The 26,046-nt window shown below is 47.1% G+C and overlaps 1 protein-coding gene across 1 annotated transcript in view; it reads right to left on the reverse strand.

Moving 5' to 3' along the window:
• Positions 1 to 3: 3 nt before the first annotated feature.
• LOC123485125 (cGMP-inhibited 3',5'-cyclic phosphodiesterase B-like) overlaps positions 4 to 26,046 on the reverse strand; it is a gene marked incomplete at its 3' end in the record, with an annotated part of 80,371 nt that continues 54,328 nt past the window's right edge. The window contains exons 2-3 of the mRNA XM_045216009.1: positions 3,657 to 3,707; positions 4 to 24 (exon numbers count right to left, since the gene is read on the reverse strand). Coding sequence (XP_045071944.1) covers positions 4 to 24; positions 3,657 to 3,707 — 72 coding nt within the window. The remainder of the gene's footprint in view (positions 25 to 3,656; positions 3,708 to 26,046) is intronic.

Below are 26,046 nucleotides of genomic sequence, written 5' to 3' on the forward strand. Positions count from 1 at the left end.
CCACCCGTTACCGCTTACTGCTCCCTGGGGACACGGAGGAGACAACAGGACACATGTCAGAGAGATGCCTCGTTCAGCAGAGCACAACACAAACATACAGTATATACTGTACTAAAGAAGAGAGCCTGGTGTCATTTCCTCATTCCTTTCCACTGTTTCTAATGAACCCAGATTGGATTTAAATTACCAAACACAAGAAAACACCTGGGCTTGGATTCACAAAACCTTCTTAAGAAGAAATTCCTTCTTAATTGCAATTTCTTCCTTAACTATGGACTTATGAAGAAAATTAAGAAAAGTTGCTATTCCTCAAAAAGGTTCTTGGAAATGTTATCATGTTACTTCTTATGTTTCTCCTTAAGCAAAAAATTAAGAAGAAATTAGATTCTTGAAAATAAAGTTCTTTGATTTCTTCTTGGAATTCCAAGATAGCTAAACCCTTGTCTTAAACTCATGGAAGTGAGAGAATATGCTAATGAAAGCTATTGAACATGTTTAATTGACTCACAAACTTCATCTGAAAGTTTCAGTGTTGATTGTTTTAAACCCAATAACATATTTTAGAACAGTTAGAAATATGTTAACATGATTGCCATCGCTAGTGTCACGCCCTGGCTCTAGGGACTCTTTTATGTTGAGCCAGGGTGTGTAGAGTCTATGTTTTGTGTTCATTGTTTCAGTTTCTAGTTCATGTGTTTCTATGTTGGCCGGGGTGGTTCTCAATCAGAGCCAACGTGAATCAGCTGTTGCTTGTTGTCTCTGATTGGGAACCATACTTTGGCAGCCTATTTGGCACAGTGTATTGTGGGATCTTGTTCCGTGTATGGTTTGTGTTTTGTTACCAAGGACTTCACGTATCGTTTTGTTGTTTTGTTCGTGTGGTGAATATAATAATAAAGTATGTTCGCATTTCACGCTGCGCATTGGTCCAATCCTTTCGACGATCGTGACAGAAGATTCCACCTATACTGGACCAAGCAGCGTGTTTCGGAGCTAACGCCGGGTAAGGAGATGGAGAAGTTGGCGATGGCCCAGGTGGGCCAATGGTGGTCCTGGGAGGACATGTTCGAGGGCAGAGGACCATGGGCAAAGGTTAAAGCCTTGGCGAGAGAGGAGGTACGGCGCCAACAGTGTCGTCGTCGGACAGGCGAGAGGCAACCCCAATACATTTTTAGGGGGGGGGCACATGGCATGGACGACGGGGCTGCTGGAGGCAGATAAGGGGCGAGTTTGTGGACGAGGAGAGAAGGCCACCGGGTTACGGGAGCCATTGGTGATTAGAGGGAGGGAAAGTGTAGAGGCACGGCGAGAGGTACTGAAGTGTGTTGCCAGTCCGGTCCGGCCCGTTCCTGATCCCCGTATAAGGCCAGTGGTGTGGGTTCCCAGTGCGGTCCGGCCTGTTCCTGTCCCTCGCACCAAGCCTGTGATGCGCGTCGCCAGCCCGGTCCGGCCTGTTCCTGCCCCTCGCACCAAGCCTATGGTGCGCGTCGCCAGCCCGGTCCGGCCTGTTCCTGCCCCTCGCACCAAGCCAATGGTGCGCGTCGCCAGCCCGGCCCGGCCTGTTCCTGCCCCTCGCACCAAGCCAATGGTGCGCGTCGCCAGCCCGGCCCGGCCCGGCCTGTTCCTGCCCCTCGCACCAAGCCAATGGTGCACGTCGCCAGCCCGGCCCGGCCTGTTCCTGCCCCTCGCACCAAGCCAATGGTGCGCGTTGCCAGCCCGGCCCGGCATGTTCCTGCTCCCCGCACCAAGCCTATGGTGCACGTCGTCAGCCCGGCCCGGCCCGTTCCTGCTCCCCGCACCAAGCCAGTGGTGCGCTTCGTCGGCCCGGCCCGTTCCTGCTCCCCGCACCAAGCCTGTGGTGCACATCGTCAGCCCGGTCCGGCCCGTTCCTGCTCCCCGCACCAAGCCAGGGGTGCGCGTCGTCAGCCCGGTCCGGCCCATTCCTGCTCCCCGCATCAAGCCTGTGGTGCGCATCGTCAGCCCGGTCCGGCCCGTTCCTGCTCCCCGCACCAAGCCAGGGATGCGCGTCGTCAGTCCGGCACAGCCCGTGCCCGTTTCACCGGTGCCTGGTCAGGTACCGGTCAGCTGCTCCACACCGGAGCCTAAGCAATCCGCTCCACCGATGTCAGTCCAGCTCCAGCCAGCGGGGCCAGACCAGACCAGGGGCACTACGGGGGGGTTATTAGAGGGTGGTGGTCACACCCGGAGCCGGATCCGCCTCAGAGGAGGAATGCCCACCCGGCCCTCCCCTGTTCGGTTTATGTTGGCGCGGTCGCAGTCCGCGCCTTTGGGGGGTACTGTCACGCCCTGGCTCTAGGGACTCTTTTATGTTGAGCCAGGGTGTGTAGAGTCTATGTTTTGTGTTCATTGTTTCAGTTTCTAGTTCATGTGTTTCTATGTTGGCCGGGGTGGTTCTCAATCAGAGGCAACGTGAATCAGCTGTTGCTTGTTGTCTCTGATTGGGAACCATACTTAGGCAGCCTATTTGGCACAGTGTATTGTGGGATCTTGTTCCGTGTATGGTTTGTGTTTTGTTACCAAGGGCTTCACGTATCGTTTTGTTGTTTTGTTCGTGTGGTGAATATAATAATAAAGTATGTTCGCATTCCACGCTGCGCATTGGTCCAATCCTTTCGACGATCGTGACAGCTAGAGAGACAGCTGGGTTGCCTAGCTACAATCATCTTAAGACAGTTAAGAAGTCCATAAGAAGACATTTGAGAAGTTCATAAGAAATTCCTTATTCTTAAGATCACGAATTCTCATCCTGCTCAACCTACTGACTGTTGCTGTGCTGATAGACCCCATATAAAAGACTAGAGGGTTTGGAGAACTAAGCTGCCTTTTAAGCCCCAGCTCTGTGGCCACAATGAGTGGTGAGTGATGAGTGGGGGCAGACTTCAGTCAGAGGAGCACAGCTTCCTGTTGATCTACTTGTATAGCATGTCTGCAAAACACTGTGGACCCCAACAGGATGACAACACACACATAAGGCACAAAATACACACACATATACATAGGCAGGCCTACACACACAGTTCAAACACGTGCATGCACACACACACGCACACACACACACACACACACACACACACACACACACACACACACTTACTTACAAAAAACACAGATGCTTCCATTTTATGATGCATATTAAAGTAGACCTAGTATAAAACGTGTGTCAGTGATTTGACAATAAATTGGAACACAAGGCCAGTATACTAGATTAGAAAATAGATTATGTGTAGGTACTCCAAAATGTATCAAGATAATCTGATGTCCAAAAAGGTTGGAGTTAGTTAAATATATCCACAGCCTCAATTCTTTGAAATATGATTAAATATTTCAAAGAACTACACTAATACCATTTTTATTCAGTATCCTCTTTTACTTACATTTTGTCAATTCAATGTCCTCTCTGGGAATTCAAGTTCTTGTTACCCTATCAGGGTTGATGGTCTAGTTTGTATACATGTCATTCCAACTCATTCCATGGATTGAAAGTAAAATAGGAAATTATCCCCAACCCTGATGTGAATGATAGACTGCACATGTGCTCTAATAGTGATATACTGTATCCAGATGAGTATATTCTCTTTGTGTGTGTGTGTGTGTGTGTGTGTGTGTGTGGGGGGTGTGTGTGTGACCACACTGACCTGATACTGGGGCTTGTACCACTGCTTCAGGTCCCAGTCCCATAGGATCATCTGAAAGAGGGAAAACACACACATCAGTCAGGCAGCCTTGCTAGGACGTAGGTCTAGGTGTGTGTATTACAGAATATATATATATATATATATATATATATATATATATATATATATATACACACACATGCAGGTATTAATTAAATCAGAACCAACTATTGTTATTTTACCATAACATGTGAAGCGCTTTAACATGCATAATTTCTAATACAATTGGTCCACAATGAGAAACAGTCTATTTTACAGTATTAGACATAGTGTAACTGTTGTAGAATATTAAAGAGGTCAATGAGATATATAGTCTATTTTACTGCATTAGACAGTGTAACTGTCTTAGAATATTAAAGAGGTCAATGAGAAACATAGTCTATTTTACTGCATTAGACAGTGTAACTGTCTTAGAATATTAAAGAGGTCAATGAGAAACATAGTCTATTTTACTGCATTAGACATAGTGTAACTGTTGCAGAATATTAAAGAGGTCAATGAGAAACATAGTCTATTTTACAGCATTAGCCATAGTGTAACTGTTGTAGAATATTAAAGAGGTCAATGAGAAACAGTCTATTTTACAGCATTAGCCATAGTGTAACTGTTGTAGAATATTAAAGAGGTCAATGAGAAGCAGTCTATTTTACAGCATTTGACAAAGTGTAACTGTTGTAGCATATTAAAGAGGTCAATGAGAAAGTATTGTTACTTTATTCACCTCTAGTAGTTATCCTAAAGTAAACACATGGGGGTATGATAGAATCAAGTCAAACAGCTTACATAAAAGAATTACCACACTGTGGACTTTCTACTGCTGTAGAGTGTTATTTAGGCCTACACACACATAGAGAGCTACTGTCTCTAACTTATGTATTTTGTAGAAAGGAAAAACACAAAAAGCAAACCACCGCGACCAGCCGACCACAATGAAACGTCAATAGTGGTGCTCTCAGATTTGATCTAGCCCCAATTACGTCAATGACCAGCATTTCCACATTATCTGTCTGAGAAAAAAGTCACCAAACAGGAGCTCAAACAGTCTCACACCACAGACAAACTGCTACTATGCCACTAGTGTTAAACTTCAGTTGTCACATACTGGGTCGTAGGTTTACTTACTACACATTGCAACAACTAGACGTAGGTGTTGAATTGATGTGAATTTGTTTAGATAGGCCTAGACCTACAGTACAAACTCTAGAAATGAATGCTACGGATACCATTTCTACCATTTGTTGATATTATTTAATTAACTAGTTTGTCTACTTTTTGGACAGTATTTTCACTTCAATAAAACATATTAAATAGGCTACTGCATATAAATGAGTTTAAATGGTCAAACTACCACTTCTGGGAACAACAAAATAACAGCAACAAACACCCAACAGTATCTGTGGACGATCTATAGTCTAGACAGAGTAGAACCATCTGTCCTGAAGCGTGTGTGTCTTGGGAGCAGTCTACCATCATACAGGGAGATCATTAGGCCTCTACATGTCCTCACAGAGAGGAAGGAACACACGGGTTAGTCGCCATGTTAAACCCAGAGAGCAAACACTCATTCCCTCAAGACTCAGAGAGCATGTAGTCTTTCTACTGGCCACAGGGGTGTGTGCTAGAGGCATGTGGATGGATGGACACACTTCAAGGCCTCTGCTCTCTCTAGTCTCTACTCACAGACCACCTCTCAAACTTAAACACAAAAACACACAGCAACTCACATCTAAATAGACAGAAAGCACAATCCCAGGCAGTATAAGTCTAGTCATGATGTAGATTGAAGTAGACCAGTATGCACTAAGCTCAACTGTCTGAGAGAACATTAGAACATTGACATATCATATAATTACACTGTAAATGTTTGGTGCATCTTTGATGCTTAAGTGTTAGTTCACTGATCACCAATACACTCGAACATAGTGCAGGGAAGGTAAAACAACATCCTTTATGCAATGCAAGAAAGCATTTATTATCAGTTCTCTTTTTGTTTCACATAATTGTAAACGTTCACATAAATCACATGAATCCTAAATGTAATCCTCAAAGACATTTGTTTCTTAGCTTTAACTAACGGAGCAAATAAGGATACCTTTGTGATTGCACAGGATCCTTAGTCTAGGTTGTGTGTTCAGTAGTAGACTGCTAGAGAGTGTGATAGCAGGTGTAATGAGGAGTGATGCACTCTGGGAGTGTGAGTGATACCAGTGTTGTTCTAAATAATAATTGATTATCAGACAACAATAATTGCAACCAGAGCTCCTCTGATTGAACACAGAAACCAAAGCATTTATGTCAAGGGAATGTCTCCCCAAAACATATTTTATCTGCATCAAAAGACACCAGACACAAAGAATATAAGGCCATTAAATAGGTTAGATTGGATGGCAAATGTATCTGTGCTGCGCTTCTGTGAGAGGCCTTGTTCCTTCCGCTCCAATCAGAGGCAGTTTCATTGATCAGAGCGGGATGCTCCGTGTTTGTCATCAGAATCTGTACAACGCGGCCAAACATTTAGTACAGCAAATAAGCACTGCCATGGCAACTCAACAGAGGCCAGCAAACAATGCTCCAAACACCATGGCAACGGGATGGTGGGAGAGGGCCGGAGGAAAGATCTGTTGGACGTCTGCTTGTTTACAGAGAGATAGGGGGGAGGGAGGAGAGCGAGAGATGGGTCGGAGGGAGGGAGAGGGTGACGAGAGACGAGAGAGAAACGGGAGAGAGGGAGGGAGGGAGTGACAGAGATGGAGGGAGAGAGAGAGGCTGCCATGGAGTGGAGGGAGTGAGAGAGAGATAGAGAGAGAAAGGATGCCGTGGAGTGGATGACGCAGTCGAGACATGCTGCTGGCCTGGCTGTCAGACTGGAGCTAGGTAGCGTGTTCCTCAGACACGTGTGTCCCTCTGACGCTTTGTTCACACCTCTGTGAGCACACACACACACGTACACACATACGTACACACACACGTACGGCCTGTTCGTATCTCTCTGTACACTCTATGTTTCTCTTCACCTCAACATGTAGTCTCACACAAAACATGCCAAGCTCTGTTCACACATGACTTTACTGTGAATTTAATACAGTTCCAGAGACAGGGGAAGGTGGGTCAACAGCAGAGTTGAATGGCCAAAATACACAGGCCTGTTAGCTATCTACTGTGGTGTGTAACAACAACGTAACACGCACACGCACACACACACCTGCCTTATTACAGATGATTCACCAGTTTTTAGGTCAAAAGAGAGCATCATGTGTTATTCTTAACAAGAAAGAGGAGGATTGTCATGAGGATGAACACATCCAAGTACGCTACACATATAGACACACGCACACACGTTTATGCAACATGGTACAATACTATGTGTACAACAGTACCAATGCAAATATGGAGGATTGTAAATCAAGCTATGCTACACCCTCTCCTATTTTAACACAACTCTACTTGTAAATTAAAATGGAGGTAAACATACTGGAACATTCTTATCTGTATGAGAAGGTCACAATGGAGCCTACTACTATAGTCACAATATAGTTACAATATAGGGCTGATATAGTCACAATATAGTCATAATATAGGGCCTAATATAGTCACAATAAAGGGCCAAATATAGTCACAATATAGGGCTGATATAGTCACAATATACAGTTGAAGTCGGAAGTTTACATACACCTTAGCCAAATACATTTAAACTCAGTTTTTCACAATGCCTGACATTTAATCCTAGTAAAAATTCCCTGTCTTAGGTCAGTTAGGATCACCACTTTATTTTAAGAATGTGAAATCTCAGAATTATAGTAGAGAGAATGATTTATTTCAGCTTTTATTTCTTTCATCACATTCCCAGTGGGTCAGAAGTTTACATACACTCAATTAGTATTTGGTAGCATTGCCTTTAAATTGTTTAACTTGGGTCAAACGTTTTGGGTAGCCTTCCACAAGCTTCCCACAATAAGTTGGGTGAATTTTGGCCCATTCCTCCTGAAAGAACTGGTCTAACTGAGTCAGGTTTGTAGGCCTCCTTGCTCGCACACGCTTTTTCAGTTCTGCCCACAAATGTTCAATAGGATTGAGGTCAGGGCTTTGTGATGGCCACTCCAATACCTTGACTTTGTTGTCCTTAAGCCATTTTGCCACAACTTTGGAAGTATGCATTGTCCATTTGGAAGACCCAATTGCGACCAAGCTTTAACTTCCTGACTGATGTCTTGAGATGTTGCTTCAATATATCCACATAATTTTCCTTCCTCATGATGCCATCTATTTTATGAAGTGCAACAGTCACTCCTGCAGCAAAGCACCCCCACAGCATGATGCTGCCACCCCTGTGCTTCATGGTTGGGATTGTGTTCTTCGGCTTGCAAGCATCCACCTTTTTCCTCCAAACATAACGATGGTCATTACGGCCAAACAGTTCTATTTTTGTTTCATCAGACCAGAGGACATTTCTCCAAAAAGTAAGATCTTTGTCCCCATGTGTAGTTACAAATCGTAGTCTGGCTTTTTTATGGCGGTTTTGGAGCAGTGGCTTCTTCCTTGCTGAGCGGCCTTTCAGGTTATGTCGATATAGGACTGTGGATATAGATACTTTTGTACCTGTTTCCTCCAGCATCTTCACAAGGTCCTTTGCTGTTGTTCTGGGATTGATTTGCACTTATCGCATCAAAGTACATTCATCTCTAGGAGACAGAACGCGTCTCCTTCCTGTGCGGTATGACAGCTGAGTGGTCCCATGGTGTTTATACTTGCGTACTATTGTTTGTACAGATGAACGTGGTACATTCGGACGTTTGGAAATTGCTATTTTTCTGAGGTCTTGGCAGATTTCTTTTGATTTTCCCATGATGTCAAGCAAAGAGGCACTGAGTTTGAAAGTAGGCCTTGAAATACATCCACAGGTACATGTCCAATTGACTCAAATTATGTCAATTAGCCTATCAGAATGACATCATTTTCTGGAATTTTCCAAGCTGTTTAAAGGCACAGTCAACTTAGTGTATGTAAACTTCTGATCCACTGGAATTGTGATGCAGTGAATTATAAATTAAATAATCTGTCTGTAAACAATTGTTGGAAAAATTACTTGTGTCATGCACAAAGTAGATGTCCTAACCGACTTGCCAAAACTATAGGTTTGCTAACAAGAAATGTGTGGAGTGGTTGAAAAACAAGTTTTAATGACTAACCTAAGTGTATGTAAACTTCCGACTTCAATTGTAGGTGTCATGACTCTCTCCGGCCTCTAGTATGGTGAAAGGAATGTCCTTTGTGTCAGAGACTTTTGCTGCCCAAAAACTTCAACATCCAACAATGAACATTGGGACAATATATTTCAACATCTAAATGTTGGGAATGATGAGAAATGGAATATGGAAAATTCATGTCTATTTTGTGACGTCATAAAAAATTGTATAAAGGTGTTATAACAAAAACATTGTGACTTGAAGAGCTTTTACACTGTGTATATTAGGTTTACATCATTTATGTCAAGGAGGAAGACAATGTTTCCATGAAGATAGGAATGTGATTTTAGCTTTCTAACAAAATCATAGTGATAATAATACTTTTGCCTCGTAGCCACGCCCGAGGGAGCTCAGAGAGCGTGTCAGTATGACGGAAACGTCCCTCTTTACCAGAGTGCATAAAAGACTGAGATAAGAATTATCAGATCAGACTAGACGGACCTCAAGCTGCAGCTTTTGTCCATTGTGGTCCCGACCCTGAAAATCAACACGAGGTAACGACGACAAAGTTGCCTCCACTAACAATCAATGTTACGGCTGAGTAGCTGTTCTAAGTACTGTATCTAAGAAGAAGGTGAATTTAAGTGGGACCATCCTGTTACTCTCTTCAAACCATCGTCTACTACACTGCTCTCATCACCCCATAGGGGATCATCGATACGGCAGATTAGCCGTCCTCAGAAGACCACTTCCAGAACGAGTGAAAGTAAACAGACGACTAAGAAGAAGGACATTGTGACCTCTTGTGGACAATCTGAGCCTAACATCTGAGCCTTACATCTAAAAGGCCATCCGAAAAGAGAAGGCCCAATCGACCCTTCCCACGAAGGCCTGGGTCCAACAGAGACGACGAAGACATAAATACATGCATTACTTCTTACCAAACGGGCGGCAGTTCTGGCAAAGTATTAGGATTACTATGAGCTTAGGTCGCCTCACCCAATGTGGAACGGATTCTATTATTTCTTTATACCTTCTTATCTAGAACCTCCGACTGAAACTAGCCAGCTAACTAGCTACTTTCTATTAGACACCGTTAGCGGTCTTCACCATTGTCCATGGCCTGCACTACCTACCAGCCAGCTCTAGCCTGGACAATTATCGGCCAGTCTGCACATAGCGCTATCGAGCCAGAGTTTATCGGATTTTCTGCCGGAATCACTGAATCACTGGACCTTAACACCGGATCATCGCAACTAGCTAGCTGCAACCGAATGGCTGTTGTTGTTGTTGGCTAATCACCACTGTCCCGAAGCAAGCCCCAGTTAGCCTTGAGCTAGCCTCAAGCCAGGCCCATCTCCCGGCTATCTACCTCTCTGTCAACCGGACGGGACCTCCTAGTGTTGACACGGAGCCCCGCCGATCCATCACGACTGGTCTGCCGACGTAATCGTCTGATGTGGTTTCAACAGGCTTCCCATTGCGACGACCACGAAGATCCATCTGCTAGCCCCGACGCGCTAGCACACGCAATCAACAGCCGTGCCTCCTGTTCGCCTGTGCCGTAGCAGCCACTGAACTGCTCCCGGACTCACCTATTGCTGTTCACTGGACCTTATGATCACTCAGCTACACAGCTAATGCCTGCTGGACTGTTCCTTTATACGGTACCTCATCCTGTTTATCTGTTTAGCCTCAGCTCAAACTTTCAACACCATTACCAGCTGTTGTCTTGCTCTCTCGAATAACACCTGTGATTGCTTTATGCCTCTCTCCCATGTCAATATGCCTTGTCTATTGCTGTTTCGGTTAGTTCTTACTGTACTTTTTCACTGTAGAGCCCCCAGTCCCGCTCAACCTGCCTCAGATAGCTCCTTTGTCCCACCCCCCACACACGCAGAGACTGGCTCAATCGGTGCCTCCAGTGATGCTATCTCTTTCATCGTTACCCAACGCTTAGGTTTACCTCCACTGTACTCATATCCTTCCATATCCTTGTCTGTACATAATGCCCTGAATCTATTCTACAACGCCCGGAAATCTTCCCCTTTTATTCTCTGTACCCAACGCACTAGAAGACCAGTTCTTAAAGCCTTTAGCCGTATCCTTATTCGTTTCCTCCTCTGTTCCTCTGGTGATGTAGAGGTTAACCCAGGCCCTGTAGCCCCCAGTATCACTCCTACTCCCCAGGCGCTATCATTTGTTGACTTCTGTAACCGCAAAAGCCTTGGCTTCTTGCATGTTAACATCAGAAGCCTCCTCCCTAAATTTGAGTTATTCACTCCGTTAGCACACTCCACCAATCAGTGTCTGAATCCTGGCTTAGGAAGGCCACCAAAGATTCAGAAATGTCCATTCCCAACTACAACATTTTCCGTCTAGATAGAACTGCCAAAGGGGGCGGAGTTGCAATCTACTGTAGAGATAGCCTGCAGAGCTCTATCCTACTATCCAGGTCTGTGCCCAAACAGTTTGAGCTTCTACTTCTAAAAATCCACCTTTCCAGAAATAAGTCTCTCACTGTTGCCGCTTGCTACAGACCCCCCTCAGCCCCCAGCTGTACCCTGGACACCATTTGTGAATTGATTGCCCCCCATCTATCCTCAGAGTTCGTATTGCTTGGTGACCTAAACTGGGATATGTTTAACACCCTGGCCGTGCTACAATCTAAACTAGATGCCCTCAATCTCACACAAATTATCAAGGAACCTACCAGGTACAACCCTAAATCCGTTAACATGGGCACCCTCATAGATATCATCCTGACTAATTTACCCTCTAAATACACCTCCGCTGTCTTCAACCAGGACCACCCCTCATCACTGTCAAACGCTCCCTAAAACACTTCAGCGAGCAGGCCTTTCTAATTGACCTAGCCCGGGTATCCTGGATGGATATTCAATCAATTTTTCAATCAATTTTATTTTATATAGCCCTTCTTACATCAGCTAATATCTCGAAGTGCTTTACAGAAACCCAGCCTAAAACCCCAAACAGCTAGTAATGCAGGTGTAGAAGCACGGTGGCTAGGAAAAACTCCCTAGAAAGGCCAAAACCTAGGAAGAAACCTAGAGAGGAACCAGGCTATGAGGGGTGGCCAGTCCTCTTCTGGCTGTGCCGGGTGGAGATTATAACAGAACCATGCCAAGATGTTCAAAAATGTTCATAAGTGACAAGCATGGTCAAATAATAATCAGGAATAAATCTCAGTTGGCTTTTCATAGCCGATCATTAAGAGTTGAAAACAGCAGGTCTGGGACAGGTAGGGGTTCCATAACCGCAGGCAGAACAGTTGAAACTGGAATAGCAGCAAGGCCAGGCGGACTGGGGACAGCAAGGAGTCACCACGGCCGGTAGTCCCGACGTATGGTCCTAGGGCTCAGGTCTCTCAGTTGGCTTTTCATAGCCGATCATTAAGAGTTGAAAACAGCAGGTCTGGGACAGGTAGGGGTTTCGTAACCGCAGGCAGAACAGTTGAAACTGGAATAGCAGCAAGGCCAGGCGGACTGGGGACAGCAAGGTGTCAGCATGCCCGGTAGTCCTGACGTATGGTCCTAGGGCTCAGGTTCTCAGAGAGAAAGAGAGAACGAGAGAATTAGAGAGAGCATACTTAAATTCACACAGGACACTGGATAAGACAGGAGAAGTACTCCAGGTATAACCAACTAACCCCAGCCCCCCGACACATAAACTACTGCAGCATAAATACTGGAGGCTGAGACAGGAGCGGTCCGGAGACACTGTGGCCCCATCCGAAGAAACCCCCGGACAGGGCCAAACAGGAAGGATATAACCCCACCCACTCTGCCAAAGCACAGCCCCCCGCACCACCAGAGGGATATCCTCAACCACCAACTTACAATCCTGAGACAAGGCCGAGTATAGCCCACAGAGGTCTCCACCACAGCACAAACCAAGGGGGGCGCCAACCCAGACAGGAAGATCACGTCAGTAACTCAACCCACTCAAGTGACGCACCCCTCCTAGGGACGGCATGAAAGAGCACCAGCAAGCCAGTGACTCAGCCCCTGTAACAGGGTTAGAGGCAGAGAACCCCAGTGGAGAGAGGGGAACCGGCCTGGCAGAGACAGCAAGGGCTGTTCGTTGCTCCAGAGCCTTTCCGTTCACCTTCACACTCCTGGGCCAGACTACACTCAATCATATGACCTACTGAAGAGATAAGTCTTCAGTAAAGACTTAAAGGTTGAGACCGAGTCTGCGTCTCTCACATGGGTAGGCAAACTGTTCCATAAAAATGGAGATCTATAGGAGAAAGCCCTGCCTCCCGCTGTTTGCTTAGAAATTCTAGGGACAATTAGGAGGCCTGCGTCTTGTGACCGTAGCGTACGTATTGGTATGTACGGCAGGACCAACTCGGAAAGATAGGTAGGAGCAAGCCCATGTAACGCTTTATAGGTTAACAGTAAAACCTTGAAATCAGCCCTTGCCTTAACAGGAAGCCAGTGTAGGGAAGCTAGCACTGGAGTAATATGATCAAATTTCTTGGTTCTAGTCAGGATTCTAGCAGCCGTATTTAGCACTAACTGAAGTTTATTTAGTGCTTTATCCGGGTAGTCGGAAAGTAGAGCATTGCAGTAGTCTAACCTAGAAGTAACAAATGCATGGATAAATTTTTCTGCATCATTTTTGGACAGAAAATTTCTGATTTTTGCAATGTTACGTAGATGGAAAAAAGCTGTCCTTGAAACAGTCTTGATATGTTCGTCAAAAGAGAGATCAGGGTCAAGAGTAACGCCGAGGTCCTTCACAGTTTTATTTGAGACGACTTTACAACCATCAAGATGAATTGTCAGATTTAACAGAAGATCTCTTTGTTTCTTGGGACCTAGAACAAGCATCTCTGTTTTGTCCGAGTTTAAAAGTAGAAAGTTTTCAGCCATCCACTTCCTTATGTCTGAAACACAGGCTTCTAGCGAGGGCAATTTTGGGGCTTCACCATGTTTCATTGAAATGTACAGCTGTGTGTCATCCGCATAGCAGTGAAAGTTAACATTATGTTTTTGAATAACATCCCCAAGAGGTAAAATATATAGTGAAAACAATAGTGGTCCTAAAACGGAACCTTGAGGAACACCGAAATGTACAGTTGATTTGTCGGAGGACAGACCATTCACAGAGACAAACTGATATCTTTCCGACAGGTAAGATCTAAACCAGGCCAGAACTTGTCCGTGTAGACCAATTTGGGTTTCCAGTCTCTCCAAAAGAATGTGGTGATCGATAGTGTCAAAGGCAGCACTAAGGTCTAGTAGCACGAGGACAGATGCAGAGCCTCGGTCTGACGCCATTAAAAGGTCATTTACCACCTTCACAAGTGCAGTCTCAGTGCTATTGACCTCATTCCGTCAGTAGAGGATGCCTGGTTGTTCTTTAAAAGTGCTTTCCTCTCCATCTTAAATAAGCACGCCCCATTCAAAAAATTCAGAACTAAGAACAGATATAGCCCCTGGTTCACCCCAGACTTGACTGCCCTTGACCAGCACAAAAACATCCTGTGGCGTACTGCATTAGCATCGAACAGCCCCCGCGATATGCAACTTTTCAGGGAAGTCAGGAACCAATATACACAATCAGTTAGGAAAGCAAAGGCTAGCTTTTTCAAACAGAAATTTGCATCCTGTAGCACTAACTCCAAAATGTTTTGGGACACTGTAAAGTCCATGGAGAATAAGAGCACCTCCTCCCAGCTGCCAACTGCACTGAGGCTAGGAAACACTGTCACTACCAATAAATCTACGATAATCGAAAATGTCAACAAGCATTTTGCTATGGCTGGCCATGCTTTCCACCTGGCTACCCCTACCCCGGCCACCAGCTCTGCACCCTCCGCTGCAACTTGCCCATGCCACTGCCATCTGCCCGGTAGTTAAAATCGGGATTCATCAGTGAAGAGCACACTTCTCCAGCTTGCCAGTGGCCATCGAAGGTGAGCATTTGCCCACTGAAGTCGGTTACAACGACGAAATGCAGTCAGGTCAAGACCCTGGTGAGGACGATGAGCACACAGATAAGCTTCCCTGAGACGGTTTCTGACAGTTGCGCAGAAATTCTTTGGTTGTGCAAACCCACAATTTCATCAGCTGTCTGGGAGGCTAGTCTCAGATGATACCGCAGGTGAATAAGCCGGATGTGGAGGTCCTAGGCTGGCGTGGTTACACGTGGTCTGTGGTTGTGAGGCCAGTTGGACGTACTGCCAAATTCTCTAAAACGAAGTTGGTAGAGAAAGGAACATTAAATTATCTGGCAACAGCTCTGGTGGACATTCCTGCAGTCAGCATGCCAATTGCACACTCCCTCAAAACTTAAGACATCTGTGGCGTTGTGTTGTGTGACAAAACTGCACATTTTAGAGTGGACTTTTATTGTCCCCAGCACAAGGTGCACCTGTGTAATGATCATGCTGTTTAATCAGCTTCTTGATATGCCACACCTGTCAGGTGGATGGATTATCTTGGCAAAGCAGAAATGCTCACTAACAAATTTGTGCACAAAATTTGAGTATGAAACATTTATGAGATCTTTTATTTCAGCTCATGAAACATGGGACCAACACTTTGCATGTTGCGTTTATATTTTTGTTCAGTGTAATAAAAAAGTTTTCAAATCTCAAATAGTTCATTGATTGAGGAGACTTTTGTTAGGTGTTTTGGTTCTTGGTCTTGGTGTGAGGTGGTTGAGGTATTTGTGAGGAGCAAGCTTTGTGCTGTGAGTGGCTGGGAGAGGGGAAAGTGTCAGTATGTGCGTTTCTCACCTGCCTGCCCCTAGCCCTGGGTTATGGCAGGGAGCCGAATAACTCCACACTGACACGCTACAGCCCTCAGCCCGCTCCACCCCACCCACCAACCAGGGCCAGCCAGCCAGGCAGGGAGGCACACCAAAACAACTCCCTATTACACACCCTGGTCCTGCTGCAACACCAGCCATCTCCTTTGATGACTGATGGCTGCCTGGCCTTAACCGTCAATAACACCACCACAGTCAGCCACATCCCCACAACCAAACCTGGCATCTAACGTCTGTCTGCAGACAGACGGACGGCTTGCCACACCATAGACCAGGGTTCCCCAACTGGCGGCCCGCGTGGTTTTATTTGTCCCCCAAGTTTTCTGAGCAAAAATACAACAAACAAACCTTATTATTTTGTGAATTTTCATTTAGCCACGGAAAAAGACAGGATCCTTCCCGCTAGCCATGATTGACTGAGAAAATGGATGGACTGGACATGCCGGGAGATAGTTTGGATTGGTCTGACATGTAGCATGCTTCTGTCTATAACGTGAGCTGCTCAGTATGTGCTTGATAGTCCTTTCTACCACAGCGTTTTTGAAAGCTATAACGTTAGCAATCGAGAACTACAAAAGTTATGCTACTTTTCTCAACAACATTGATGGCCTGAATTTAGCAGGCGCTATCGACAGATCAGTTGGAAAAAGTTGTGATGGGCTACTTTCTGCACATGCCAAGGTCAGTGTGAACCGGAGTGACAAGACACAACGCTGGCCAAACAAGATGTAGCTACAAACAAAACAGAGTTAAATGGTACCAGTCTGCCGTGAAGCGTTCATCCATGTATACGGGTAAGAGTCTAGCTACATTTTCAGATATTGTACGTTTCACATTTTGTCAGAAAGTTGTTTTCATTGCAAGTTAAAGACTACTGTTAGCTAGCTAGCGAACGTTAACTTGCTGGCTCACTAGCTAACGTTACGTGTATGATCTGTGTAGTAATATTATTCGAATCAGAAATCATGTCTAGACAATAGTGGCCCATCTACTAGATGTGGCTGGGGGGTGGTTATAGCATTTATTTCACATGCCCCATCAATTTAGACAAGTGCGTCTGGGTAAGCGTCATCTAATAATTATAAAATATTTATAAAATATTTTTATCTGGACACTTTCTGTTTTTGATATTGCTACTATGCAAGTAACCATTTCACTGTATCGTTTACACCTTCTGTATCCTGCCATCCCTGTCAACTGTAAGTGCTGTTATTGTGAAGTGGAAATGTCTAGGAGCAACAACGGCTCAGCCGGGAAGTGATAGGCCACACAAGCTCACAGAACGGGACTGCAGATCATCTGTCCTTGTCACGAGTTGCTAAGCCAGAACCCAGAAGCAGACCAGGACAAGGTAAGTTGAAACGAAGGTGAGTGTTTATTACAAATTCAAGAGTGATGCTGAATAATCCAGGGAACAGAGCGGGCGGCGTTGATTAGTTGTTGGGGGTGCAGTGGTTGATCCCATCCTGGGTCGGCAGCCGCCGACCACCAGGCAGAGGTTGGATGAAGGTTCCGGACGGGTGACTGCAGATGGAACAAAACGGGGGTAAGTAAGCAACAAACCAACAAGGTGCAAAAACAACAAAACTAACGCTAGGCTCTAAGACTGATACTCTGGTAAACCTACTGTTCATGGCTAACGATCCGGCAGGGAATGGATGTTAGGCCAGAGCCTAAGAAGGGTGATGATCAGGACCAGGTGTGCAGATTGCTGATGGGATGCAGGTGCGGAAATCAAGAGAGCTCCCCGGAGCGTTCCCGAACCCTCGGGAAACTGGAGATCACGAACAGAAAAACTAGTCACCAGACAGGACCCGACTCAGACTGCCGGGATCGTTACAGTACCCCCCCTCCGGCGAACGCCACCGGGCGGACTCCCGGAGCGCCAGGATGGAGGCGGTAGAAGTCACTGATGAGGTCAGCATCTAGGACCTGTCGCCGCGGAATCCAACTCCTCTCTTCAGGACCATACCCCTCCCAGTCCACGAGATACTGGAAACCCCGGCCCCGCCGTCTGGAATCCATGATGCGACGCACCGTGTAGGCAGGACCACCTCCGATCATCCGAGGAGGAGGAGGAGGAGGCGGAGGGAGGCAACAGAGGACTGAGGAAAACAGGCTTGAGGCAGGAGACATGAAAGGTGGGATGGACTCTGAGCGTCCTCGGGAGTTTGAGTCGAACTGCCACCGGATTGATCACCTTCTCCACCACAAACGGACCAATGAACTTCGGTAACAACTTCCTAGACTCAGTCCGTAACGGAAGATCCCGTGTGGCCAACCAGACCCTATCTCCGATGGAATAGGTGGGAGCGGGGATCCGGCGACGATTCGCCTGGAGCTGATACCGGTCCGAAACTCTAAGGAGTGCCTTTCTGGCCCGATGCCAGGTCCGGTGGCAACGACGAATATGGGCCTGAACAGAAGGCACTGAGAGCTCCTTCTCCTGAGAAGGGAACAGGGGAGGTTGGTAGCCATACAGGCACTGGAAGGGAGACATCCCAGTGGCAGATGTAGGGAGAGTATTGTGGGCATACTCAACCCAAGGCAACTGAGAGACCCAGGAGGTGGGGTTGGAAGAGACCAGGCAGCGTAGCGTGGATTCCATCTTCTGGTTGGCTCTCTCCGCCTGACCATTGGATTGGGGGTGAAAACCAGATGTGAGACTGACTGTAGCTCCAATGGCCAAACAGAAGGACTTCCAGACAGCAGAGGTAAACTGAGGGCCACGGTCGGAAACGATATCACTGGGCAAACCGTGGACCCTGAAAACCTCCCTAACCAGGATCTCGGACGTCTCCGAGGCAGAGGGAAGCTTGGCAATTGGCACAAAGTGGGCGAACTTGCTGAATCTGTCCACGATAGTCAGAACGACCGTGTTCCCCTCAGAAGCGGGCAACCCAGTGACGAAGTCCAGGGCCAGATGCGACCATGGTCGCCGGGGAATAGGAAGGGGGTGAAGTAGTCCAGAGCTGGGCCGATTGGTACTCTTATTCTGCGCACACACTGGACAGGCAGCAACAAAACCCCGAGTATCCTCGGCCATGGCAGGCCACCAAAAACGTCTGCGAAGAAACGCCATTGTCCGAGCCACGCCAGGGTGACAAGCCATCTTGCTGGCGTGGGACCATTTGAGGACAGCAGGACGAACCGACTCAGGCACAAACAACCGACCCGGGTGGACCGTTACCGGGACCGGGCTGAGTCCGAAGGGCCGCCAGCACCTCCTCCTCAATCTTCCACATAACTGCTCCCACGACGCAGTTCCGGGGGAGAATTGTCTCGGTCTTGGACCCACTCTCCTCCGTCTTGGAGAACATCCGGGACAAGGCGTCCGCCTTGCCGTTCTTAGATCCAGGTCGGAACGTCAGGGAAAACTTGAATCGTCCGAAAAACAACGCCCACCTGGCCTGACGGGAGTTGAGACGTTTAGCCGATTGCACGTAAGCAAGATTCTTGTGGTCAGTCCAGACAATAAACGGTTGCTCCGCCCCCTCCAACCAGTGGCGCCACTCCTCCAAGGCAAGTTTCACCGCGAGAAGCTCCCGGTTACCCACATCGTAATTCCTCTCCGCAGGCGAAAGGCGACGAGAGTAGTAGGCGCAGGGATGGAGTTTACTGTCCGTGGAGCATCGCTGCGACAGGATGGCGCCAACTCCCACATCAGACGCGTCCACTTCAACGGCGAACTGACGGGCCGTGTCCGGTTGAGAGAGAATCGGTGCGTTGGTGAATCGCCTCTTCAAATCCAGAAACGCTCGATCCGCCTCCGGATTCCACTTGAAGGTCCTGATACTGGAAGTCAAGGCAGTTAACGGAGCGGCCACACGGCTGTAATCCCGGATGAATCTGCGGTAGAAATTCGCAAACCCCAAAAATCTCTGGAGCTGCAATCTCGTACCGGGCTGGGCCCATTCCAGAACCGCTCTAACCTTCTCCTGGTCCATCCTAATCTCTCCCCTGGAGATGATGTACCCGAGAAAGGATGTCGTGTGGGCGTGAAACTCGCACTTCTCGGCCTTCACGAACAGGCGATTCTCCAACAATCGCTGCAGAACCTGCCGGACATGCTGGACGTGGTCGGAAGGTTCCTTCGAGAAGATCAGAATGTCATCCAGGTAAACAAACACAAAGAGACCGATCATATCTCTCAGGACGTCGTTCACCATACTCTGGAATACCGCTGGAGCATTGGTCAGTCCAAACGGCATCACCTGATACTCGAAGTGACCCATCGGTGTATTGAAACCCGTCAACCACTCGTCCCCCTCTCTGATCCGGACCATGTGATACGCATTGCGTAGGTCTAGCTTGGTGAACACCGTAGCACCCTGTAAGGAGTCGAAGGCAGAACTCATCAAGGGCAGGGGATACTTGTTCTTGACCGTGATGTCATTCAACCCCCGATAATCAATACACGGTCGAAGAGAGCCATCCTTCTTACCCACAAAGAAGAATCCTGCCCCCAGGGGGTGATGACGAGGGACGAACGAGACCAGCAGCTAGGGACTCCTTGATGTAGGTCTCCAAAGCCTCACGTTCAGGTCGGGAGATACTGTATAACCTTCCCTTGGGGTAGACAGCTCCAGGGAACAGGTTGATGGCACAATCATATGGTCGGTGGGGAGGGAGTGACAGAGCCTTCTGCTTACTGAACACTTCCCCCAAATCGTGATATGTCTCGGGAACCAGGGACAAATCTGGGGGTTTAGCCTCAATCACCTGACTGGGAACCGAATGGGGGCAGGCAGTCTTGAGACAGTTAGCATGACAATCAAGGCTCCAACTCGTTACCTTGCCCGTCACCCAATCGAACGTGGGATTGTGTTCCTTCAGCCAGGGGTATCCAAGGACCAGAGGAACATGGGAAGACGGCAGAATGAAGAATGAAATCATCTCAGAATGATTCCCCGACAACCGCATCTTAACCGGTTCAGTCCTCATCGTGATACGTGCCAGACTACTGCCGTTCAGAGTGGTAGCTTCAATGGCTTCCGGCAATTGCTCCTTGGAAAGCCCCAGCTGTTCCACCAACTCGGCATCTAGAAAGCTTCCACCGGCACCTGAATCGATAAAAGCGTTAATCGCTAAGCTCTGATTCCTGTTCATAAGGGTAGCCGGGAAACGGGGTCTGACAGAGGTATTGAGAGGTCGAAACTGGCTCGCTAAAAGTCCTCCCAACTTTAGCGAGCCGCGCAGTTTGACGACCCGACTGGAACCTGAGAAGCTGATCGGTTGGACGGAACCCATTGCTTCTCCCTCCTTCGCTCTCGGACTCGATTATCCACCCGAATAGACAAGGCTACCAAGCTGTCCAGGTCACTAGGCTCCGGATAGGAGATCAACTCATCCTTGAGCTGCTCCGACAGACCCTGGTAAAAGGCCGCTTGCAGAGCCTCCTCATTCCACCCACTCTCCACAGCCAACGTCTTGAACTCGATCACGAAGTCGGCCACGCTGCGAGTTCCTTGGCGAAGCGAAAACAGGCGCCTAGCTGCGTCCCTCCCTCGGACGGAATGGTCGAAGAGCTTCCTCATCTCGGCCGTGAACCCCTGGTATGAAGCCATGCAGGGATCCTGTCGTTCCCAAACGGCTGAAGCCCACTCCAGCGCTCGACCACGCAGCAACTCAATCACAAAGGCTATCCTAGCCTTGTCTGTGGCATAAGAGTAGGGCTGTAGATCGAACACTAATCCACACTGCATAAGGAAGGAACGGCATCTTCCCAGCTCCCCCTCATATTTATCCGGCGTCGGAACCTTGGGCTCACGGAAGGACACAGCTTCAGAAGCGGCAGGCGAGATGGGTGAAACCGGTAGTGGATCCTCCACCGGACACTTGCGTTGGTTCTGGACCTCCGTCAGACCGGTAGAAAGGTTCCGAACTGACAACGCGATCTCCTGTAGTACCGTGCTATGATGGCCCAACATCTTCTCCTGCTGGGTAATGGCATGGCGAACAGAGTCCAGGTCCGCTGGGTTCATTACTGGCCGGATCGTTCTGTCACGAGTTGCTAAGCCAGAACCCAGAAGCAGACCAGGACAAGGTAAGTTGAAACGAAGGTGAGTGTTTATTACAAATTCAAGAGTGATGCTGAATAATCCAGGGAACAGAGCGGGCGGCGTTGATTAGTTGTTGGGGGTGCAGTGGTTGATCCCATCCTGGGTCGGCAGCCGCCGACCACCAGGCAGAGGTTGGATGAAGGTTCCGGACGGGTGACTGCAGATGGAACAAAACGGGGTAAGTAAGCAACAAACCAACAAGGTGCAAAAACAACAAAACTAACGCTAGGCTCTAAGACTGATACTCTGGTAAACCTACTGTTCATGGCTAACGATCCGGCAGGGAATGGATGTTAGGCCAGAGCCTAAGAAGGGTGATGATCAGGACCAGGTGTGCAGATTGCTGATGGGATGCAGGTGCGGAAATCAAGAGAGCTCCCCGGAGCGTTCCCGAACCCTCGGGAAACTGGAGATCACGAACAGAAAAACTAGTCACCAGACAGGACCCGACTCAGACTGCCGGGATCGTTACAGTCCTCTGTTGCAACACTCACTACCGAATTCCAAACTGCCTCTGGAAGCAACGTCAGCACCATAACTGTTCGTCTAGAGCTTCATGAAATGGGTTTCCATGGCCGAGCAGTCGTACACAAGCCTAAGATCACCATGTGCAATGCCAAGCGTCGGCTGGAGTGGTGTAAAGCTCGCCGCCAATGAACTCTGGAGCAGTGGAAACGCATTATTTGGAGTGATGAATCACGCTACACCATCTGGCAGTCCGACGGACCAATCTGGTTTTGGTGGATGCCAGGATAACGCTACCTGCCCAATGCATAGTGCCAACTGTAAAGTTTGGTGGAGGAAGAATAATGGTCTGGGGCTGTTTTTCATGGTTCGGGCTAGGCCCCTTAGTTCCAGTGAAGGGACATCTTAACGCTACAGCATACAATGACATTCTAAATGATTCTGTGCTTCCAACCTTGCGGCATCAGTTTGGGGAAGGCCATTTCCTGTTTCAGCATGACAATGCCCCCGTGCACAAAGCGAGGTCCATACAGAAATGGTTTGTCGCGATCGGTGTGGAAGAACTTGACTGACCTGCACAGAGCCCTGACCTCAACCCTATCGAACACCTTTGGGATGAATTGGAACGCCGACTGTGAGCCAGGCCTAATCGCCAAACATCAGTGCCCGACCTCACTTATGCTCTTGTGGCTGAATGGAAGCAAGTCCCTGCAGCAATGTTCCAACATCTAGTGGAAAGCCTTCCCAGAAGAGTGGAGGCTGGTATAGCAGCAAAGGGGGGACCAACTCCATATTAATGCCCATGATTTTGGAACGAGATGTTCAATGAGCATGTGTCCACATACTTTTGGTCATGTAGTGTATGTGATCGTATACAAATGTAAGGAAGGTTTGAAATTATTATGTTTTAGTCAAACATATCTGTTTGGGCTTCTTGCGGTCAATTTGCAGTCTACAAATTATTTGTAAGTATGTTCCGTCCCCTGGAACAAAAAAATTGTAGTTGATGATCCCTGCCATAGACCATTTAGCTATACAGACCTAGCACCAAAAAACATGGCATTCACTGATGTGTATGTTTGTGTGTATGAGGAAGATGCTTCCCACTAAGCATTTGCCGACGGCGACTTCTTTTGAATGTCTTTTTTTGGGCCTGTCTGGACCGGCCGTCTTTTTTTGGTGCCGTCCGGGCGTTGAAATCAAGGCCGGTCCAGACCGGACCAAATCTGAACCAATCATAGACATCTATGTTTCACAAGTTTGGATGGCACAGTGCACCACAGCACAGTAGACGCACGCCTATGTTCAGATTTTGTCCGGTCTGGACCGGCCTTGATTTCAACGTCCACAGACGTCCAGTCCAGACCAGCCTATATTTGGCCCAAACATACTGTAGAAATATCTATAACTGGTTCAGATTTGTTTTGGTCCGGCCTTGATTTGGCCCAAACATAGAAGCCTATAACTGGTTCAGATTTGGTCTGGTCCGGACCAAATCGTAACCAATCATAGACATCTATGTTTCACAAGTTTGGACAGCCCAGTACAGTAGACGTTTATGTTTGGTTCAGATTTGGTCTGGTCCGGACCTGCCTTGATTTGGTCCAAACATCGACGTCTATAATTGTACTGTACTCTGGTGTGCTCTACTGTGCTGTCCACATTTGTGAAATAGGATTGGTTCAGATTCCGGAGCGGACCAAATCTGAACCAATCCTATTTCACAAATGTGGACAGCACAGTAGAGCACACCAGAGTACAGTACACAATACAGTAAAGAAAAGTAGAGTATAGTACAGTACAGTATACTACAATACAGTAGAGCATAGTAGAGTACAGTAAAGAAAAGTATAGTGTACTGTATTGTACCCTACTTTACTCTAATGTACTCTACTGAACTAAACTTTACTGTACTGTACTCTACTCAATTAAACTACTGTCCTGTACATAACATACCATACTCTGCTGTGCTCTACTGTACCATACTGTACTGTAATGTTCAAACTTGTGAAACATAGCCTAGACGTCTATGATACGTTCAGATTGGGATCTAGTCAGCACCGACCAAATTTGTACTTGTTTAGGGGTGAAGCTCATTAGAATAATACCCAGCATGCTTTGCAAGTGTTTATTTTCACATTTACATTTTGGTCATTCAGCAGATGCTCTTATCCAGAGCTTCTTACAGTCAATGCATTCAACTAAGGTAGATAAACAAGATAATATCACAGTCATAGCAACAACAACAAACATTTGGAACCATTACTGATAATGTTATTGTAATTGAAGTGGTCTGTTGGTTTATTCTGTAGGTTGAATTACTTTGAACATCATTGCTGCCATTTTTAAAGCTTTTGAAAAAGCTACCATCAGTGCATGTGACAGATGGGCGCAATAATAAATATTCTGTTGCAATCTTCAGTTGGCTCCACTTTCCTATATCAAGAGGCTTGAAGAATGATTATTGTGGACATTATTGTGGACATTAAAAACTGTAATATCTTATGTTTCACGGAGTCGTGGCTGAACGACAACAATGATACCATTCAGCTAGCAGGCTACACGCTACATCGGCAGGACAGAACGGCTGGCTCCGGTAAGACAAAGGGTGGCGGTCTCTGTATATTTGTAAACAACAGCTGGTGTACAAAATCAAATACTAAGGAAGTCTCGAGGTTTTGCTCGCCTGAGGTAGAGTATCTTATGATAAGCTGTAGACCACACTATTTACCAAGAGAGTTTTCAGCTATATTTTTCATAGCTGTCTATTTACCACCACAAACCAATGCTGGCATTAAGATTGCACTGAACGAGTTGTACAAGGCCATTAATCAACAGGAAAACGCTCATCCAGATGCAGCGCTCCTAGTGGCCGGGGACTTTAATGCAGGGAAACTTAAATCCGTTCTACCTAATTTCTACCAGCATGTCAAATGTGCAACCAGAGGGAAAAAAAACTCTAGACCACCTTTACTCCACACACAGAGACGCATACAAAGCTCTCCCTCGCCCTCCATTTGGCAAATCTGACCATAACTCTATCCTCCTGATTCCTGCTTATAAGCAAAAACTGAAGCAGGAAGCACCAGTGATTCGGTTAATAAAAAAGTGGTCAGATGACGCAGATGCCAAGCTACAGGACTGTTTTGCCAGCACAGACTGGAACATGTTCCGGGATTCTTCAGACAGCATTGAGGAGTACACCACATCAGTCACTGGCTTCATCAATAAGTGCATCGATGATGTCGTCCCCACAGTGACCGTACGTACATACCCCAACCAGAAGCCATGGATTACAGGCAACATCCGCACTGAGCTAAAGGGTAGAGCTGCCGCTTTCAAGGAACGGGACTCTAACCCGGAAGCTTATAAGAAATCCCGCTATGACCTCCGACGAACCATCAAACAGGCAAAGAGTCAATACAGGTCTAAGATTGAATCATACTACACTGGCTCTGACGCTCGTCGGATGTGGCAGGGCTTGAAAACTATTACAGACTACAAAGGGAAGCACAGCCGCGAGCTGCCCAGTGACACAAGCCTACCAGACGAGCTAAACCACTTCTATGCTCGCCCGAGGCAAGCAACACTGAAGCATGCATGAGAGCACCAGCTGTTCCGGACGACTATGTGATCACGCTCTCCGTAGCCGATGTGAGTAAGACTTTTAAGCAAGTCAACATTCACAAGGCCGCTGGGCCAGACGGATTACCAGGGCGTGTACTCCGAGCATGTGCTGACCAACTGGCAAGTGTCTTCACTGACATTTTCAACATGTCCCTGACCGAGTCTGTAATACCAACATGTTTCAAGCAGACCACCATAGTCCCCGTGCCC

Source organism: Coregonus clupeaformis, unplaced genomic scaffold (genome assembly GCF_020615455.1).
Source record: "Coregonus clupeaformis isolate EN_2021a unplaced genomic scaffold, ASM2061545v1 scaf0578, whole genome shotgun sequence".
In the NCBI taxonomy this organism is placed as follows: domain Eukaryota; kingdom Metazoa; phylum Chordata; class Actinopteri; order Salmoniformes; family Salmonidae; genus Coregonus; species Coregonus clupeaformis.